At 34.7% G+C, this 21,654-nt stretch overlaps 2 protein-coding genes and 1 long non-coding RNA gene across 7 annotated transcripts in view; 2 read left to right on the plus strand and 1 right to left on the minus strand.

The window, feature by feature from the left end:
• The window catches only part of Polr1A (RNA polymerase I subunit RpI1), a 94,143-nt gene that overhangs the window by 68,253 nt on the left and 4,236 nt on the right, over positions 1-21,654 (plus strand). The window contains exon 27 of one of the 2 annotated variants that reach the window (XM_081975749.1): positions 1,822-1,936. In XM_081975749.1, the coding sequence (XP_081831875.1) occupies positions 1,822-1,936 (115 nt within the window). Of the gene's footprint in view, positions 1-1,821; positions 2,004-21,654 lie in introns of those variants that run through there. The other variant, XM_081975750.1, reaches the window with a different exon arrangement.
• nes (lysophosphatidylcholine acyltransferase 3 protein nessy) overlaps positions 1,961-21,654 on the minus strand; it is a 31,387-nt gene continuing 11,693 nt past the window's right edge. Inside the window, exons 7-9 of one of the 4 annotated variants that reach the window (XR_014177624.1) lie at positions 13,228-13,376; positions 12,471-13,172; positions 1,961-9,144 (exon numbers count right to left, since the gene is read on the minus strand). Coding sequence is in view for 1 of the 4 variants with exons in the window: in XM_081975753.1 (XP_081831879.1) it covers positions 13,058-13,172; positions 13,228-13,376 (264 nt within the window). In the remaining 3 variants the exon portion in view is untranslated. Of the gene's footprint in view, positions 13,173-13,227; positions 13,377-21,654 lie in introns of all 4 variants that reach the window. The other 3 variants (XR_014177622.1, XR_014177623.1, XM_081975753.1) reach the window with 3 other exon arrangements.
• Positions 13,370-14,341, plus strand: LOC145726598 (uncharacterized). Its single transcript, XR_014177627.1, has 3 exons — positions 13,370-13,720; positions 13,774-14,018; positions 14,074-14,341. It is a non-coding gene; the product is annotated as an uncharacterized LOC145726598 (long non-coding RNA).

Raw genomic sequence — 21,654 nt, forward strand, 5'->3', positions numbered from 1 at the left:
TGCAACATTTCAAAATCCTCTAAATCTTTGAAAAAGCTTCTGTAGCTTGACGGAACGTTCTAGAGCTTTCTGCAAAATTTTAAGGCTTTTCAAAGTCTTTGATGAACCTTCTAGAACTTGTCGGAACATTACAGAGCCTTCTGCAACTTATTTAAACTTATTTAAAATCTTCTGCAACATTTCAAAACCCTCCAGATGTTTGAAGAAGCTTCTGTAGCTTCATGGAGCGTTTTAGAGCTTTTCGCATCGTTTCCAAACCTTTGTAAAAGCTTCTAAAACTAGTCAGAACATTCTAGAGCTTTCTGCAAAATTTCAAAGCTTTTCAAGGTCTTTGATGCAGCTTCTAGAACTTGTCAAAATATTTTAGAGTCTCATGCAACATACCAAAATCCTCCAGATCTTTGATGAAGCTTCTAGAACTATTCTGAACGTTCTAGAGCCTTTGACAATATTTCCAAACTTTCTAGACCTTTGCAGAAGCTTCTAGAACTTGTCAGATCATATTAGAGCCTTTTGCAACTTTTCAAGACCTTCCAGATCTTTTATGAAGCTTCTAGAACTAGTCAGAACGTTGTAGAGCTTTTGGCAACGTTCCAAATCCTTCCAGATCTTTGCAAAAGCTTCTAGAACTAGTCAGAACATTCTAAAGCCTTTGGCAACGTTTTCAAACTATCCAGACCTTTGCAGAAGCTTCTAGAACTGGTCAGAACGTTTTAGAGCTTTTGGCAACGTTTCCAAACATTCCAGACTTTTGCAAAAGTTTCTAGAACTAGTCAGAACATTGTAGAATCTTCTGCAACATTGCAAAATCTTTGATGAAGCTTCTAGAACTACTCAGAACGTTCTAGATCCTTTGGTAACGTTTCCAAACTATCTAGAGCGTTGCAGAAGCTTCTAGAACTTGTCAAAACATTTTAAAGCCTTCTGCAATATTTAAAAATCTTCCAGATCTTTGATGTAGCTTCTAGAACTACTCCGAAAGTTCTAGAGCCTTTCGCAACGTTCCCAAACCTTTCAGACCTTTGTGGAAGCTTCTAAAACTTGTCAGAACGTTCTAGATTCTTCTGCATCATATCAAAAATCTCCAGATCTTTGATGAAGCTTCTAGAACTATTCAGAACTTTCTAGAGCATTTGGCAACGTTTCAAATTTTTGAAGAAGCTTCTGAAGCTTGACATAATCTTTTAGAGCTTCAAAACCTTCCAGATCTTTGATAAAGTGTCTAGAAATAGTCAGAACGTTCTAGAACCTTTGGCAACGTTCCGAACTAGCTTCTAGAACATCCTGGAAACGGTTTTTTTTCACTTTTGACTCTCGGAATTCGGTATTTTTAGAATAATAATGTTACTTTTTAAAAGCAGCCACTAATTAACTGTAATTTAGTCTCTTTTCATTGGCCGTCATTCGTTTTCACGCTCTATGGAAGGAGCAGAGCGAAAGTGACGTTACAGTGGCATGCAATTTGACGTTTGACAGTCAGTCAAATTACGTCACATTCGTTCCGGGGAGCGTGAAAACCCCCATAATACTAAAACCTTGACACCCAAAGACAGATACAGATATGTTCCATAAAACGTCATCCATTTGTTCAGTCGCCATGCTGTTTTACGCATGACACTTCTATCGTGTTATACAGGGTGATGGTATATTAGAAGTATTTAAAGAACGGCTTAATATTTTTAGTGGAAATTTGTTTCTTTCTAAAATATTTGCGGTGTTGCCAGATCAGTCGAAAAGAACTTAAGACTCATATATTAACAATGCGGTGCATACTTCCCTTATTACATCCGTATTGATTGACGTATTTTTCTGTATTTTTAGGAAAAACGGACGATTTGTCTAATCCTTCTAGCGATCTAATGGTCGGCAAGCCGTGCGGCTCGGGGACGGGAATGTTCACTCTCCTCCAAAAATGCCCAACCGTTTCTTTTGAAAGGTAACAATTCAGTGTAATTAATAATTAAAACAACAATATTCTAAATATATTATCTGCAATTTTGGCATTAGGTACATCTACAATAAACCTAACCTAACCTAACTGAGCTAAAAAGTTCACAACACCCTTATAATTAGTAATCAACACGTGTAAATCTTTAAATTGTAGCGTAATTGCTAATTTTATTATTAAGTTTACTACTAAGAATATCAAAAAATAATTAACCCCCAACTACAACATACATATCAGTTCTCTAAGGGTCTTAAAGGTTTCAGTGAATTTCTTTCAACCTTAAATACAGGGTGGTCCAGTTTTAAATAATTCGCCCGTCAAAAAGTAAGATGACATTTGACGCAGTCCTTCAAATTTCAAAAAATCAGTCATAACTGTCAGTACCACAGTGTGAGTACCACGTGTTACACACACACTGTTTCCACTTTATAACCACAATTATACAGAGTGTCCCAAGCAAGTGGCAGCTTGAAAAAAAAAACACCACTTTTTGTACAGGGTGTCTCATTATAAATGGCCCTCCCTTTTAACTTTTTTGTTTATACAAAAGTTGTAAAATTTGCTCTAAATATTTGAACGCAACTTTTTTAAATGGAACACCCTGTTGTTGGATTTATCTCCGTAATACTTTGCTCAAAAAAAAAAAAAAGAAAAAGTACATTTTTCAAACCACCCTGTGATGGTTAATTCAAAACCAATCAGCTGCGGCAGCACACTTATTTGACAAGTGACAGTAAAAGTGATTAGAAACAAAATTGTAAGGAACATTCTGAGGTTTCCAAAAATACCATTAAATCAAGTGATCGATTTCACCGTTTGGCCGCTAGAGGGCGTCAAAGTTGACCGTTAACTACAAAATTGTCAAAACCAATCAGCTGCGCAGCACTCTGGTTAAACGTCAATAACTCGGTTATTTGACAAGTGACAGTAAAAGTGATTAGAAATAAAATTGTAGACAACATTCCGAGGTTTCCAAAAATACCATTAAATCAAGTGATCGAGTTCACCGTTTGGGCGCTAGAGGGCGTCAAAGTTGACCGTTAACTACAAAATTGTCAAAACCAATCAGCTGGGCAGCACTCTGGTTAAACGTCAATAACTCGGTTATTTGACAAGTGACAGTAAAAGTGATTAGAAACAAAATTGTAGGGAGCATTCTGAGGTTTCCAAAAATACGATTAAATCAAGTGATCGATTTCAGCGTTTGGCCGCTAGAGGGCGTCAAAGTTGACCGTTAACTACAAAATTGTCAAAATCAATCAGCTGCGCAGCACTCTGGTTAAACGTCAATAACTCGGTTATTTGACAAGTGACAGTAAAAGTGATTAGAAATAAAATTTTAAAGAACATTCCGAGGTTTCCAAAAATACCATTAAATCAAGTGATCGATTTCACCGTTTGGCCGCTAGAGGGCGTCAAAGTTGACCGTTAACTACAAAATTGTCAAAACCAATCAGCTAGGCAGCATTCTGGTTAAACGTCAATAACTCGGTTATTTGACAAGTGACAGTAAAAGTGATTAGAAACAAAATTGTAGGGAACATTCCGACGTTTCCAAAAATACCATTAAATCAAGTGATCGATTTCACCGTTTGGCCGCTAGAGGGCGTCAAAGTTGACCGTTAACTACAAAATTGTCAAAACCAATCAGCTGCGCAGCACTCTGGTTAAACGTCAATAACTCGGTTATTTGACAAGTGACAGTAAAAGTGATTAGAAACAAAATTGTAGGGAACATTCTGAGGTTTCCAAAAATACCATTTAATCAAGTGATCGATTTCATCGTTTGGCCGCTAGAAGCCGTCAAAGTTGACCGTTAACTTCAAAATTGTCAAAACCAATCAGCTGCGCAGCACTCTGGTTAAACGTCAATAACTCGGTTATTTGACAAGTGACAGTAAAAGTGATTAGAAACAAAATTGTAGGGAACATTCTGAGATTTCCAAAAATACCATTAAATTAAGTGATCGGTTTCACCGTTTGGCCGCTAGAGGGCGTCAAAGTTGACCGTTAACTACAAAATTGTCAAAACCAATCAGCTGGGCAGCACTCTGGTTAAACGTCAATAACTCGGTTATTTGACAAGTGACAGTAAAAGTGATTAGAAACAAAATTGTAGGGAACATTCTGAGGTTTCCAAAAATACGATTAAATCAAGTGATCGATTTCACCGTTTGGCCGCTAGAGGGCGTCAAAGTTGGCCGTTAACTACAAAATTGTCAAAACCAATCAGCTGCGCAGCACTCTGGTTAAACGTCAATAACTCGGTTATTTGACAAGTGACAGTAAAAGTGATTAGAAACAAAATTGTAGGGAACATTCTGAGGTTTCCAAAAATACCATTTAATCAAGTGATCGATTTCATCGTTTGGCCGCTAGAAGCCGTCAAAGTTGACCGTTAACTTCAAAATTGTCAAAACCAATCAGCTGGGCAGCACTCTGGTTAAACGTCAATAACTCGGTTATTTGACAAGTGACAGTAAAAGTGATTAGAAACAAAATTGTAGGGAACATTCTGAGATTTCCAAAAATACCATTAAATTAAGTGATCGGTTTCACCGTTTGGCCGCTAGAGGGCGTCAAAGTTGACCGTTAACTACAAAATTGTCAAAACCAATCAGCTGCGCAGCCCTCAGTTTAAACGTCAATAACTCGGTTATACATACAAGTGACAGTAAAAGTAATTAGAAACAAAATTGTAGGGAACATTCTGAGGTTTCCAAAAATACCATTAAATCAAGTGATCGATTTCAGCGTTTGGCCGCTAGAGGGCGTCAAAGTTGACCGTTAACTACAAAATTGTCAAAACCCAATTAGCTGGGCAGCATTTTGGTTAAACGTCAATAACTCGGTTATTTGACAAGTGACAGTAAAAGTGATTAGAAACAAAATTGTAGGGAACATTCCAAAGTTTCCAAAAATTCCATCAAATCAAGTGATTTTTGGGTTGGTTTTGGCACTTAACCAACCTTGGTTAAACCATCTGTATCTGCTCAACGGTCTGACAGTTATGACAAAAAAATCGATTTTTTTTAAACTGAAATTTCAAGGAATGTATTTTTTGATGGGCGAATTATTGACATTTAAAACTGGACCTCCCTGTATATAAAAAAACCCCTTATCAGTTTGTGCTAGTTTATTGGGTTTGCAGCTTATTAAGTTGGTTATGGAAGCCTAAATGGTTCAATAATACTTTTAATTATCAAATTAAAAGGTTTTCAGTGAAACCAATATCAATTGTAAATTAGTATAAAATTAAGGAAAAGCGATTTACGTCAATCATATCTAAGTTACATGTGCAGCATTTTTACCATATTTTCGCAGTGTTGCCAAAACTGACGTTTTACCTTATTTTAATCATATCTTTGCAAAATTGTGCATTTTGGTGATTTTCACCAAATTTCTGCCAGCAATTCCTAATTTATGATAAAAATTTTGCAATGTTGCCAAACCATCTTCCTAAAATTCCCCATTTTTAAGTGTTTCGGAAATTGACAAAAGTTTCCTCGGTTAGACCCTGATCGTGCACTGAACAGGTCCGGAGCAGTGAATTTTATTCAAAATCAATCATTTTGTGACATAACAACTACTAAACTGTTTTTAGTGGGTCACATCAAGTATTACCTCATTTTCGGGTCACTCTGTGTAGCCCTGAGTGTGCGCAATCCACCGATCTAAATATGTATACAGAGTGTCCCATTTGGATTTTCTGATTTCTGGCATTTTGAACCCAGTGACACGTCACTTTTCTGTAAATTTATTTACGAAGCTATGGACTTGGTTTTTTAAAATTTTCATAATTTCACATTTAAATCTTGAAGATTGAGCCGCTAATAATAATTAATAAACGGTAATTTCTGAGTGACACTACTCAAAAACAATCACGTGACTGGAAAAAGGTAGTTTGAACTGTGAAAATTCGCTTAATCGAATTTAGACAGTGGGAAACACTAAAATTGAAAAATACTAGTCACGTGACAAGGAAAATGCAATTTCTGAGCTTGCAACACTGTAAAAGCAAAGTGACACTAGTCAAAAATTGTCACGTGACCAGAAAAAGGTAATTTGAGCTGTCAAAATTTGCTAAATGGAATTAAGACAGTGGTGTAAGCTAAAATTGTAAAATACTCGTCACGTGACAAGGAAATGCAATTTCTGAGCTTGCAACACTGTAAAGCCAAAGTGAGACTAGTCAAAAACAGTCACGTGACCAGAAAAAGGTAATTTGAGCTGTCAAAATTTGCTAAATGGAATTTAGACAGTGGGAAACACTAAAATTGAGAAATACTAGTCACGTGACAAGAAAAATGCAATTTTTGAGGTTGCAACACTGCAAAGGCAAAGTGACATTAGTCAAAAACAGTCACGTGACTAGAAAAAGGTAATTTGAGCTGTCAAAATTTGCTAAATGGAATTTAGACAGTGGGAAACACTAAAATTGAGAAATACTAGTCACGTGACAAGAAAAATGCAATTTTTGAGGTTGCAACACTGCAAAGGCAAAGTGACATTAGTCAAAAACAGTCACGTGACTAGAAAAAGGTAATTTGAGCTGTCAAAATTTGCTAAATGGAATTTAGACAGTGGGAAACACTAAAATTGAGAAATACTTGTCACGTGACAAGGAAAATGCAATTTCTGAGGTTGCAACACTGTAAAGGCAAAGTGAACTAGTTAAAAAACAGTCACGTGACCAGAAAAAAGGTAATTTGAGCTGTCAAAATTCGCTAAATGGAATTAAGACAGTGGTGAAAGCTAAAATTGAAAAATACTAGTCACGTGACAAGGAAAATGCAATTTCTGAGATTGCAACACTGTAAAGTCAAAGTGAGACTAGTCAAAAACAGTCACGTGACCAGAAAAAGGAAATTTGAGCTGTCAAAATTTGCTAAATCGAATTTCGACAGTGGTGAAAGCTAAAGTTGTAAAATACTCGTCACATGACATGTAAATGCAATTTCTGAGCTTGCAACACTGTAAAGGCAAAGTGAACTAGTTAAAAAACAGTCACGTGACCAGAAAAAAGGTAATTTGAGCTGTCAAAATTCGCTAAATGGAATTAAGACAGTGGTGAAAGCTAAAATTGAAAAATACTTGTCACGTGACATGGAAATGAAATTTCTGAGCTTGCAACATTGTAAAGACAAAGTGAGACTAGTCAAAAACAGTCACGTGACTAGAAAAAGGTAATTTGAGCTGTCAATATTTGCTAAATGGAATTTAGACAGTGGGAAACACTAAAATTGAGAAATACTAGTCACGTGACAAGGAAAATGCAATTTCTGAGGTTGCAACACTGCAAAGGCAAAGTGACATTAGTCAAAAACAGTCACGTGACTAGAAAAAGGTAATTGGAGCTGTCAAAATTTGCTAAATGGAATTTAGACAGTGGGAAACACTAAAATTGAGAAATACTAGTCACGTGACAAGGAAAATGCAATTTCTGAGATTGCAACATTGTAAAGACAAAGTGAGACTAGTCAAAAACAGTCACGTGACCAGAAAAAGGTAATTTGAGCTGTCAAAATTCTCTAAATCGAATTTCGACAGTGGTGAAAGTTAAAGTTGTAAAATACTTGTCACGTGACAAGGAAAATGCAATTTCTGAGCTTGCAACACTGTAAAAGCAAAGTGACATTAGTCAAAAACAGTCACGTGACCAGAAAAAGAAAATTTGAGCTGTCAAAATTTGCTAAATGGAATTTAGAAAGTGGTGAAAGCTAAAATTGAAAAATACTAGTCACGTGACAAGGAAAATGCAATTTCTGAGATTGCAACATTGTAAAGACAAAGTGAGACTAGTCAAAAACAGTCACGTGACTAGAAAAAGTAATTTGAGCTGTCAAAATTTGCTAAATGGAATTTAGACAGTGGGAAACACTAAAATTGAGAAATACTAGTCACGTGACAAGGAAAATGCAATTTCTGAGGTTGCAACACTGTAAAGGCAAAGTGAACTAGTTAAAAAACAGTCACGTGACCAGAAAAAAGGTAATTTGAGCTGTCAAAATTCGCTAAATGGAATTTAGACAGTGGTGAAAGCTAAAATTGAAAAATACTTGTCACGTGACATGGAAATGAAATTTCTGAGCTTGCAACACTGTAAAGTCAAAGTGAGACTAGTCAAAAACAGTCACGTGACCAGAAAAAGGAAATTTGAGCTGTCAAAATTTGCTAAATCGAATTTCGACAGTGGTGAAAGCTAAAGTTGTAAAATACTTGTCACGTGACAAGGAAAATGCAGTTTCTGAGCTTGCAACACTGTAAAGTCAAAGTGAGACTAGTCAAAAACAGTCACGTGACTAGAAAAAGGTAATTTGAGCTGTCAAAATTTGCTAAATGGAATTTAGACAGTGGGAAACACTAAAATTGAGAAATACTAGTCACGTGACAAGGAAAATGCAATTTCTGAGGTTGCAACACTGTAAAGGCAAAGTGACATTAGTCAAAAACAGTCACGTGACTAGAAAAAGGTAATTGGAGCTGTCAAAATTTGCTAAATGGAATTTAGACAGTGGGAAACACTAAAATTGAGAAATACTAGTCACGTGACAAGGAAAATGCAATTTCTGAGGTTGCAACACTGTAAAGGCAAAGTGAGACTAGTCAAAAACAGTCACGTGACTAGAAAAAGGTAATTTGAGCTGTCAAAATTTGCTAAATGGAATTTAGACAGTGGGAAACACTAAAATTGAGAAATACTAGTCACGTGACAAGGAAAATGCAATTTCTGAGGTTGCAACACTGTAAAGGCAAAGTGACATTAGTCAAAAACAGTCACGTGACTAGAAAAAGGTAATTGGAGCTGTCAAAATTTGCTAAATGGAATTTAGACAGTGGGAAACACTAAAGTTGAGAAATACTAGTCACGTGACAAGGAAAATGCAATTTCTGAGGTTGCAACACTGTAAAGGCAAAGTGAACTAGTTAAAAAACAGTCACGTGACCAGAAAAAGGAAATTTGAGTTGTCAAAATTCAATAAATAGAACTTAGACAGTGGTGAAAATGAAAATTGTAAAATACTTGTCACGTGACATGGAAATGCAGTTTCTGAGCTTGCAACACTGTAAAGGCAAAGTGACATTAGTTAAAAACAGTCACGTGACCAGAAAAAGGAAATTTGATCTGTCAAAATTCGCTAAATGGAATTAAGGCAGTGGTGTAAGCTGAAATTGTAAAATACTTGTCACATGACCTTAAAAATGTAATTTCTGTGCTTGCAACACTGTAAAGCCAAAGTGAACAGGTTAAAAAACAGTCACGTGACCAGAAAAAAGGTAATATGAGCTGTCAAAATTTGCTAAATGGAATTTAGACAGTGGTGAACGCTAAAATTGTAAAATACTTGTCACGTGACAAGGAAAATGCAATTTCTGAGCTTGCAACACTGTAAAGGCAAAGTGACATTAGTCAAAAACAGTCACGTGACTAGAAAAAGGTAGTTTGAACTGTCAAAATTTGCTAAATGGAATTTAGACAGTGGTGAAAGCTAAAATTGTAAAATACTTGTCACGTGACATGGAAATGCAATTTCTGAGGTTGCAACACTGTAAAGGCAAAGTGAACTAGTTAAAAAACAGTCACGTGACCAGAAAAAAGGTAATTTAAGCTGTCAAAATTGGCTAAATGGAATTAAGACAGTGGTTAAAGCTAAAATTGAAAAATACTTGTCACATGACATGGAAATGAAATTTCTGAGCTTGCAACACTGTAAAAGCAAAGTGACATTAGTCAAAAACAGTCACGTGACTAGAAAAAGGTAATTTGAGTTGTCAAAATTTGCTAAATGGAATTAAGACAGTGGTGTAAGCTAAAATTGTAAAATACTCGTCACGTGACATGAAAATGCAATTTCTGAGGTTGCAACACTGTAAAGGCAAAGTGCCACTAGTCAAAAACAGTCACGTGACCAGAAAAAGGTAGTTTGAACTGTCAAAATTCGCTAAATGGAATTAAGGCAGTGGTGTAAGCTGAAATTGTAAAATACTTGTCACGTGAGAAGGAAAATGCAATTTCTGAGCTTGCAACACTGTAAAGGCAAACTGAACTAGTTTAAAAAAAACAGTCACGTGACCAGAAAAAAGGTAATATGAGCTGTCAAAATTTGCTAAATGGAATTTAGACAGTGGTGAAAGCTAATATTGTAAAATACTCGTCACATGACATGAAAATGCAATTTTTGAGCTTGCAACACTGTAAAGCCAAAGTGATATTAGTGAAAAACAGTCACGTGACCAGAAAAAAGGTAATTTGAGCTGTCAAAATTCGCTAAATGGAATTTAGACAGTGGTGAAAGCTAAAATTGAAAAATACTTGTCACGTGACATGGAAATGAAATTTCTGAGCTTGCAACACTGTAAAGGCAAAGTGACATGAGTCAAAAACAGTCACATGATCAGAAAAAGGTAATCTGAGCTGTCAAAATTTGCTAAATGGAATTTAGACAGTGGGAAACACTAAAATTGAGAAATACTATAACTCGAGGTTGCAACACTGTAAAGGCAAAGTGAACTAGTTAAAAAACAGTCACGTGACCAGAAAAAAGGTAATTTGAGCTGTCAAAATTCGCTAAATGGAATTAAGACAGTGGTGAAAGCTAAAATTGAAAAATACTTGTCACGTGACATGGAAATGAAATTTCTGAGCTTGCAACATTGTAAAGACAAAGTGAGACTAGTCAAAAACAGTCACGTGACTAGAAAAAGGTAATTTGAGCTGTCAAAATTTGCTAAATGGAATTAAGACAGTGGTGAAAGCTAAAATTGAAAAATACTTGTCACGTGACATGGAAATGAAATTTCTGAGCTTGCAACACTGTAAAGTCAAAGTGAGACTAGTCGAAAACAGTCACGTGACCAGAAAAAGGAAATTTGAGCTGTCAAAATTTGCTAAATCGAATTTCGACAGTGGTGAAAGCTAAAGTTGTAAAATACTCGTCACGTGACATGGAAATGCAATTTCTGAGCTTGCAACACTGTAAAGGCAAAGTGAACTAGTTAAAAACAGTCACGTGACCAGAAAAAGGAAATTTGAGCTGTCAAAATTCGCTAAATGGAATTTAGAAAGTGGTGAAAGCTAAAATTGAAAAATACTAGTCACGTGACAAGGAAAATGCAATTTCTGAGATTGCAACATTGTAAAGACAAAGTGAGACTAGTCAAAAACAGTCACGTGACTAGAAAAAGGTAATTTGAGCTGTCAAAATTTGCTAAATGGAATTTAGACAGTGGGAAACACTAAAATTGAGAAATACTAGTCACGTGACAAGGAAAATGCAATTTCTGAGGTTGCAACACTGTAAAGGCAAAGTGAACTAGTTAAAAAACAGTCACGTGACCAGAAAAAAGGTAATTTGAGCTGTCAAAATTCGCTAAATGGAATTTAGAAAGTGGTGAAAGCTAAAATTGAAAAATACTAGTCACGTGACAAGGAAAATGCAATTTCTGAGATTGCAACACTGTAAAGTCAAAGTGACATTAGTCAAAAACAGTCACGTGACTAGAAAAAGGTAATTTGAGCTGTCAAAATTTGCTAAATGGAATTTAGACAGTGGGAAACACTAAAATTGAGAAATACTAGTCACGTGACAAGGAAAATGCAATTTCTGAGGTTGCAACACTGTAAAGGCAAAGTGAACTAGTTAAAAAACAGTCACGTGACCAGAAAAAAGGTAATTTGAGCTGTCAAAATTCGCTAAATGGAATTTAGAAAGTGGTGAAAGCTAAAATTGAAAAATACTAGTCACGTGACAAGGAAAATGCAATTTCTGAGATTGCAACACTGTAAAGTCAAAGTGAGACTAGTCAAAAACAGTCACGTGACTAGAAAAAGGTAATTTGAGCTGTCAAAATTTGCTAAATCGAATTTCGACAGTGGTGAAAGCTAAAGTTGTAAAATACTTGTCACGTGACAAGGAAAATGCAGTTTCTGAGCTTGCAACACTGTAAAGTCAAAGTGAGACTAGTCAAAAACAGTCACGTGACTAGAAAAAGGTAATTTGAGCTGTCAAAATTTGCTAAATGGAATTTAGACAGTGGGAAACACTAAAATTGAGAAATACTAGTCACGTGACAAGAAAAATGCAATTTTTGAGGTTGCAACACTGCAAAGGCAAAGTGACATTAGTCAAAAACAGTCACGTGACTAGAAAAAGGTAATTTGAGCTGTCAAAATTTGCTAAATGGAATTTAGACAGTGGGAAACACTAAAATTGAGAAATACTAGTCACGTGACAAGGAAAATGCAATTTCTGAGGTTGCAACACTGTAAAGGCAAAGTGAACTAGTTAAAAAACAGTCACGTGACCAGAAAAAAGGTAATTTGAGCTGTCAAAATTTGCTAAATGGAATTTAGAAAGTGGTGAAAGCTAAAATTGAAAAATACTTGTCACGTGACATGGAAATGAAATTTCTGAGCTTGCAACACTGTAAAGTCAAAGTGAGACTAGTCAAAAACAGTCACGTGACCAGAAAAAGGAAATTTGATCTGTCAAAATTTGCTAAATGGAATTTTGACAGTGACCTTAAAAATGTAATTTTTGACCTTGTAACACTATAAAGGTAGTGACACTAGTCAAAAACAGTCACGTGGTCATAAAAAGCTAATTTGAATTGTCAAAAATTGCTAAATCTAAATTAGAAAAAGGTGAATTAAAGTTTGAATTTTGCAACACTGTAAAGGCAAAGTGACATCAGTCACGTGACCAGAAAAATATCAAAATTCACTAAATCGAATTTAGGCAAAGGTGATAGCAAAATACACACGTCACGTGACGTGAAAAAGGTAGATTGAACTGCAAAATCACACAATGGGCTTAATACTGCACAGGTGAACTATTACATCAATTTTGGCCTAAAGTGCTGTCTCATTAACGTAGACACCCTGTACATAAAAATTGGCCGATTATTACTCTCAAATTAAACTAAAAAATATCTCACTCTGACCCCTATTTTGGGCCACCCAGTATAAAGAAAAACAACCAAGGACGGCTAACTACGGTAATATTAAGAAGATAATGTTCGTGTAAATAAATTAAAGCACCGCGGTTAAGTACAAAAGTTAAATTGTGCTGCTGTTGCATTGTAACGTTAAAACTCTTAAAATTTAGGTTAAGCCTTTTTCTTTTTCCCGATCAATTTACGCAATACCGGACCGTAGAGAACGGGCCAGAGGTAGAACACAAAGAAACCGGCGTAACTGCAATTGGAGAAGGCTTTCCAATACCTGAAATTCGGATAAAATTCGGTTAAAAGTTCAGCGGAAAATTGTGTTAATTTACCGGGGAAACTGCAAATAGGCGAACGGCAGTAAAGACCAGCCCATAAAAACGAAAGTGTATAACCTCAATACGATGTGTACCAATGGTTTTACTATGGGATGGTTGAAGAACGTTTGCAGGTTGTCATTAGCTTTGATAAGGGATTGTAACTGAAATACCACTACATTAATGCCCGTATTTATAAACGAATCTCAATCTCATACTCAAGTACAACTTCGCGAAGTACGTCTCGAGTCTTGAGTACGACACAAGTTTTATAAACAAAACTTCGGTAATTCTCGGCAAAGCATAACCAAAGATAGTTTTGCTAGTAATTTTTAATTTTTCAACTTCATTTTCTAGTAACTTTCGTGTTACCATTATTGCCAATGTCAAAAATGTTTGGCAATTTACCTGGAACGCGGAAGTTCTTGTTTGAGCGTTGATTGTAAGTTATTTGAATTTGGTTTGGCTTGGTGGTTTTCTTTTTTAAATATTTATTATTTCCCTTGAGGTAAGTATTCAACAATAATTTTATATATATCTTTACCATCTATATGCCTATAGGATCATAAAGAAATTTTTTGATGGCTAAAATAACAGCCTATACCCAAAAAGAGAAGCTTTTGTTGGCTAATTTAGTAGACAAACACAAATTAGTGGAGGACAAACGAACGACGCAGCAACTGTACAAAAAAAAAACAAGCAGAATGGACAGAAATTGCTACGGAGTATAATTCCCAAGGATCTATAATAACTGTGCCCAGGAATGCTGTCAAACGTAAGAAACTGTGGAATAATTTAAAACAGAAGTAAGATGATCAATAAAAATGTTTATGTGGGTTGCTCTATAATTTTATATCGTAGAAAAAGAAGACAAAACAAAGAACAAACATTTCACCGACTAGCAACTGGAGGAGGCCCACCTTTGTAACATATTTTCATCATTGATGTATTCCAAAAATTCATCTGTATCCTCTATATCAGCATGTGCCATACTGCAATTATTAATTATATTGAAGATATATTTATATATCTTGTTTATACTTGAACAATTTGTGGTTACTATACTATACTTACACAGTATCTATTTCCTGAAAAGTTGACTAAATAAACCACAAACTTTTTGATTTTTTTATTGTGTTTTGATTTGAGTTTTTAAACCCTCTAACTTTCAATTTTCGACAGTTTTATCTTGAAACGTCAAAAATGAAACCAAGCAATGCTCAAGTCAGGTCAATACCTAACTTGAGCAAGTCTCGATGTAAGCACGACAGAAGTATGCCTTAGAGGTTAAGTTAGGTTTATAAAACAAAAAACTGTACTTGAGTATGACTCAAGTCTGAGAACGAGCGAAGCATTGTTTATAAATACGGGCATTAGACTCTTTATCTAGTTAAGGTCTAAATGATAAATACAGACAGGCAACGCAATATAATTAAAGTAACACCCGAAAAAAAAGCCAAAAAAAGCTTCAGTTGTAAGTAAACTCTAAGAGATGGCGCTAATAATAACTGAGAAGAGGTAAATGACGTAGTATGTGTGTGTTTCGTCCCAGGAGCTGCCTTTGGACTTGGCAGACTTTGGCAGCCCCACACACGTCAGTGTGTGACATGGAACTTATACAGGGTGATTCAGGTTTTAATACACAAATTTTAATCACCTACGCCCAAAAATAATCCCAGTTTGCTCCATAAACTATATCCTGGAAAATCGTCTCTCAGGAAATACAGGAAGTTTTATAAAAAGAAAAACTAAAGGTCACGTGACCCGTTTTACACTGAAAATAGTCGCACGACGATTTTTAATAATCAAATTTATTTTTTAAAGGTCACGTGACTCTTTTTTAACGTCAAAACAAGAATCCTGAAGATCACGTGACCGGTTTTTTTTTAGATTTAAACTGATACACTAAATCGCGTAACTATTTGTAAGATTAAAATGTCATTGTTAACGTCACGTGACACTTTTTTTAACGCCAAAACAGATACTGAAGGTCACGTGACTCTCTTAAGATTAAAAATCGAATTTATAATGTCACGTGACAGTTTTAAGTGTCAAAATGTTATTTTAAGGATCAGTTGATCGATTTTCAGTCGTTTTAACGTCAAAACGGAATTCTAAAGACCACGTGACCCATTTTACACTGAAAATAGTCGCACGACGATATTTAATAATCAAATTTATGTTTTTTAAAGGTCACATGACTTTTTTAAACGTCAAAATAGAATCCTGAAGGTCACGTGACTCTCTTAAGATTAAAAACGGGATTTATAATGTCACGTGACAGTTTTAAGTGTCAAAATGTTATTTCAAGGATTACTTGATCGATTTTCAGTCGTTTTAACGTCAAAACGGAATTCTAAAGACCACGTGACCCGTTTTACACTGAAAATAGTCGCATGACGATTTTTAATAATTAAATTTATTTTTTAAAGGTCACGTTACTCTTTTTTAACGTCAAAACAGAATCCTGAAGGTCACGTTACTCTCTTAAGATTGAAAATGGAATTTATAATGTCACGTGACAGTTTTAAGTGTCAAAATGTTATTTAAAGGATTACGTGACGATTTTTAGTCATTTCAACGTCAAAACGGAATTCTAAAGGTCACGTGGCCGTTTTCTTTAGTTTTAAACTGTTACACTAAATCACGTAACTACTTGAAGATTAAAATGTCATTGTTAACGTCACGTGACCCTTTTTTAACGCCAAAACAGATCCTGATGGTCACGTGACTCTCTTAAGATTAAAAATCGAATTTATAATGTCACGTGTCAGTTTTAAGTGTCAAAATATTATTTGGAGAATTACGTGACGATTTTCAGTCGTTTTAACGTCAAAACGGAATTCTAAAGACCACGTGACCCGTTTTACACTGAAAATAGTCGCATGACGATTTTTAATAATCAAATTTATTTTTTAAAGGTCACGTGACTCTTTTTTAACGTCAAAACAGAATTCTTAAGATCACGTGACCGTTTTTTAGATTTAAACTAATACACTAAATCGCGTAACTATTTGTAAGATTAAAATGTCATTGTTAACGTCACGTGACACTTTTTTTAACGCCAAAACAGATACTGAAGGTCACGTGACTCTCTTAAGATTAAAAACGGGATTTATGATGTCACGTGACAGTTTTAAGTGTCAAAATGTTATTTCAAGGATCAGTTGATCGATTTTCAGTCGTTTTAACGTCAAAACGGAATTCTAAAGACCACATGACCCATTTTACACTGAAAATAGTCGCACGACGATATTTAATAATCAAATTTATGTTTTTTAAAGGTCACATGACTTTTTTAAACGTCAAAATAGAATCCTGAAAGTCACGTGACTCTCTTAAGATTAAAAACGGGATTTATAATGTCACGTGACAGTTTTAAGTGTCAAAATGTTATTTCAAGGATTACTTGATCGATTTTCAGTCGTTTTAACGTCAAAACGGAATTCTAAAGACCACGTGACCCATTTTACACTGAAAATAGTCGCACGACGATATTTAATAATCAAATTTATGTTTTTTAAAGGTCACATGACTTTTTTAAACGTCAAAATAGAATCCTGAAGGTCACGTGACTCTCTTAAGATTAAAAACGGGATTTATAATGTCACGTGACAGTTTTAAGTGTCAAAATGTTATTTCAAGGATTACTTGATCGATTTTCAGTCGTTTTAACGTCAAAACGGAATTCTAAAGACCACGTGACCCGTTTTACACTGAAAATAGTCGCATGACGATTTTTAATAATTAAATTTATTTTTTTAAAGGTCACGTTACTCTTTTTTAACGTCAAAACAGAATCCTGAAGGTCACGTTACTCTCTTAAGATTGAAAATGGAATTTATAATGTCACGTGACAGTTTTAAGTGTCAAAATGTTATTTAAAGGATTACGTGACGATTTTTAGTCATTTCAACGTCAAAACGGAATTCTAAAGGTCACGTGGCCGTTTTCTTTAGTTTTAAACTGTTACACTAAATCACGTAACTACTTGAAGATTAAAATGTCATTGTTAACGTCACGTGACCCTTTTTTAACGTCAAAACAGATCCTGATGGTCACGTGACTCTCTTAAGATTAAAAATCGAATTTATAATGTCACGTGTCAGTTTTAAGTGTCAAAATATTATTTGGAGAATTACGTGACGATTTTCAGTCGTTTTAACGTCAAAACGGAATTCTAAAGACCACGTGACCCGTTTTACACTGAAAATAGTCGCATGACGATTTTTAATAATCAAATTTATTTTTTAAAGGTCACGTGACTCTTTTTTTTACGTCAAAACAGAATTCTTAAGATCACGTGACCGTTTTTTTAGATTTAAACTGATACACTAAATCACGTAACTATTTGTAAGATTAAAATGTCATTCTTAACGTCACGTGACTCTCTTAAGATTGAAAATGGAATTCATAATGTCATGTGACAGTTTTAAGTTTCAAACTGTTATTTAAAGGATTACGTGACGATTTTCAGTCGTTTTAACATCAAAATGGAATTCTAAAGGTCACGTGACCCGTTTTACAGTGAAAATAGTAGCATGACGATTTTCAAGAATCAAATTTATTTTTAAAGTCACCTGACCTTTTTTTTAACAACAAAACAGATCCTTAAGGTTACGTGACTCTCTTAAGATTGAAAATGGAATTTATAATGTCACGTGACAGTTTTAAGTGTCAAAATGTTATTTGGAGAATTACGTGACGATTTTCAGTCGTTTTAACATCAAAACGGAATGCTAAAGGTCACGTGACTCTTTATACAGTGAAAATGGTCGCATGACAATTTTTAATAATTAAATTTATTTTTTAAAGGTCACGTGACCCGTTTTTAACGTCAAAACAGAATCCTGAAGATCACGTGCCTCTCTTAAGATTAAAAATGGAAATTATTTTTAAGTCACGTGACAGTTTTAAATGTCAAAATATTATTTCAAGGATCACTTGATCGATTTTCCATCATTTTAACGTCAAAATGGAATCCTGAACTGGTTTTTTTCTAGTTTTAAACACTAAATCACGTGACTAATCTTAAAATCAAAATACGATACTTAACGTCACCTGACCACCGATATTTTTAAAGCCACGTGACTGAAGGTGCAAACAGTCACGTGACTATTTTCAATAATTAAATTTGATTTTAAAGATCACGTGACTCGGTTTTTTTTTACGACAAAACCGATTTCGTAGATCACGCGATCGTTTTTCAGATATTTTTAAAGACACGTAACTCTCTTGACAGTTCAAATGGTCACGTGACGATTTTCAATCATTTTTAACGTCAAAACCGAATCATAAAGGTCACGTGACTGTTTTTAGATGTCAAAATATTATTTGAAAAGTCAGTCACGTGACTCTTTTAACAACTCGTGTAACAACTCCTTTTAAGGTGCAAACGGTCACGTGACTATTTTCAATAATTAAACTTAATTTTAAAGATCACGTGACTCGTTTTTTTTTTAACGTCAAAACCGATTTTGTAGATCACGTGACCGTTTTTCAAGTCCCGTAACTCTTGTTACAGTGAAAATGGTCACGTGACGATTTTCCGGTGTCCATTTTTTTTTTAATGTCTAGTAATTCTTTTTTAACGACAAACCGCAATCCTAAAGGTCACGTGACTCTCTTAAGATTGAAAATGGAATTTATAATGTCACGTGACAGTTTTAAGTGTCAAAATGTCATTTGACGCATGACAATTTTTAATAATTAAATTTATTTTTTAAAGGTCACGTGACCCTTTTTTAACGTCAAAACAAAATCCTGAAGATCACGTGACAGTTTTAAATGTCAAAATGTTATTTCAAGGATCACGTGACGATTTTCAATCATTTTAACTTCAAAACCAATTTTGTAGATCACGTGACCGTTTTTCAAGTCCCGTAACTCTTGTTACAGTGAAAAATGGTCACGTGACGATTTTCGGAATTCATAATGTCACGTGACAGTTTTAAGTTTCAAACTGTTATTTAAAGGATTACGTGACGATTTTCAGTCGTTTTAACGTCAAAACGGAATTCTAAAGGTCACGTGACCCGTTTTACAGTGAAAATAGTCGCACGACGATTTTTAATAAACGAATTTATTTTTTAAAGGTCACGTGACTCTTTTTTAACGTCAAAACGGAATCCTGAAGGTCAGGTCACATTTTACACTGAAAATAGTCGCATAACTATTTTTAATAATTAAATTTAATTTTTCACGTGATTCTTTTTTAACGTCAAAACGGAATCCTGAAGATCACGTGCCTCTCCTAAGATTAAAAATGGAATTTATTTTTAAGTCACGTGACAGTTTTAAATGTCAAAATATTATTTCAAGGATCACTTGATCGATTTTCAATCATTTTAACGTCAAAATGGAATATTGAAGGTCATGCAACTGTAAATGAAAAATATTATTTGAGGATCACGTGACTAATCTTAAAATCAAAATACGATCCTTAACGTCACCTGACCACCTATATTTTTAAAGCCACGTGACCGAAGGTGCAAACAGTCACGTGACTATTTTCAATAATTAATTTTGATTTTAGAGATCACGTGACTCGTTTTTTTTTTAACGTCAAAACCGATTTTGTAGATCACGTGACCGTTTTTCAAGTCACCTAACTCTTGTTACAGTGAAAATGGTCACGTGACGATTTTCGGTAATCCATTTTTTTTTTAATGTCTAGTAATTCTTTTTCAACGACAAACCGCAATCCTAAAGGTCACGTGACTCTCTTAAGATTGAAAATGGAATTTATAATGTCACGTGACAGTTTTAAGTGTCAAAATGTTATTTGGAGAATTACGTGACAATTTTCAGTCGTTTTAACGTCAAAACGGAATGCTAAAGGTCACGTGACTCTTTATACAGTGAAAATAGTCGCATGACAATTTTTAATAATTAAATTTATTTTTTAAAGGTCACGTGACCCGTTTTTAACGTCAAAACAAAATTCTGAAGATCACGTGACAGTTTTAAATGTCAACATGTTATTTCAAGGATCACGTGACGATTTTCAATCATTTTAACGACAAACCGCAATCCTAAAGGTCACGTGACGGTTTTAAATGACGAAATCGTATTTGAGAGATCACGTGACCGGTTTTTAAGGTTAAAATATGTGCCTTAACGTCACCTGACAGTTTTTACATTTTGACGTATATTTTTAGAGTCACGTGACTGAAGGTGCAAACAGTCACGTGACTATTTTCAATAATTAATTTTGATTTTAAAGATCACGTGACTCGTTTTTTTTTAACGTCAAAACCGAATCATAAAGGTCACGTGACTGTTTTTAGATGTCAAATTATTATTTTGAAAAGTCAGTCACGTGACTCTTTTAACAACTCATGTAACAACTCTTTTTAAGCTGCAAACAGTCACGTGACTATTTTTAATAATTAAATTTGATTTTAAAGATCACGTGACTCGTTTTTTTTTTAACGTCAAAAACGATTTTGTAGATCACGTGACCGTTTTTCAAGTCACCTAACTCTTGTTACAGTGAAAATGGCCACGTGACGATTTTCGGTAATCAATTTTTTTTTGAAATGTCTAGTAATTTTTTTTAACGACAAACCGCAATCCTAAAGGTCACGTGACCCTTTTTTAACGTCAAAACAGATCCTGAAGGTCACATGACTCTCTTAAGATTGAAAATGGAATTTATAATGTCACGTGACAGTTTTAAGTGTCAAACTGTTATTTGCAGAATTACGTGACGATTTTCAGTCGTTTTAACGTCAAAACGGAATGCTAAAGTTCACGTGACTCTTTATACAGTGAAAATAGTCGCATGACAATTTTTAATAATTAAATTTATTTTTTAAAGGTCACGTGAACCTTTTTTAACGTCAAAACAGAATCCTGAAGATCACGTGACAGTTTTAAATGTCAAAATGTTATTTCAAGGATCACGTGACGATTTTCAATCATTTTAACTTCAAAACCAATTTTGTAGATCACGTGACCGTTTTTCAAGTCCCGTAACTCTTGTTACAGTGAAAATGGTCACGTGACGATTTTCGGTAATCAATTTTTTTTTCAGATGTCTAGTAATTCGTTTTTAACGACAAACCGCAATCCTAAAGGTCACGTGACGATTTTAAATGGCCAAATCGTATTTGAGAGATCACGTGACCGGTTTTTAGGGTTAAAATATGTTCCTTAACGTCACCTGACAGTTTTTACATTTTGACCGATATTTTTAGAGTCACGTGACTCTTTAAAGATGAAAAATAGTTCAATTTTTTTAAATCTGTCATTTTTTGCCTAGAAACAATAGAAACAGGTGTGATTTGACAACGCCGCATTAACTAACTCACGTTTTCGTCCGACTTTAAAATTAAGGGATTACACGTTTGATGGCGCCATCTCTCGCCGCTTGCTCAAATTAATTTTCAGTTCTATCGTCACTGTTTGTCTGTACTTATCATTCAGCCAATGGCTGAG

This window comes from Ips typographus, linkage group LG3 (genome assembly GCF_016097725.1).
Source record: "Ips typographus isolate SLU linkage group LG3, UJ_Ityp_2.0, whole genome shotgun sequence".
Classification (NCBI taxonomy): Eukaryota; Metazoa; Arthropoda; class Insecta; order Coleoptera; family Curculionidae; genus Ips; species Ips typographus.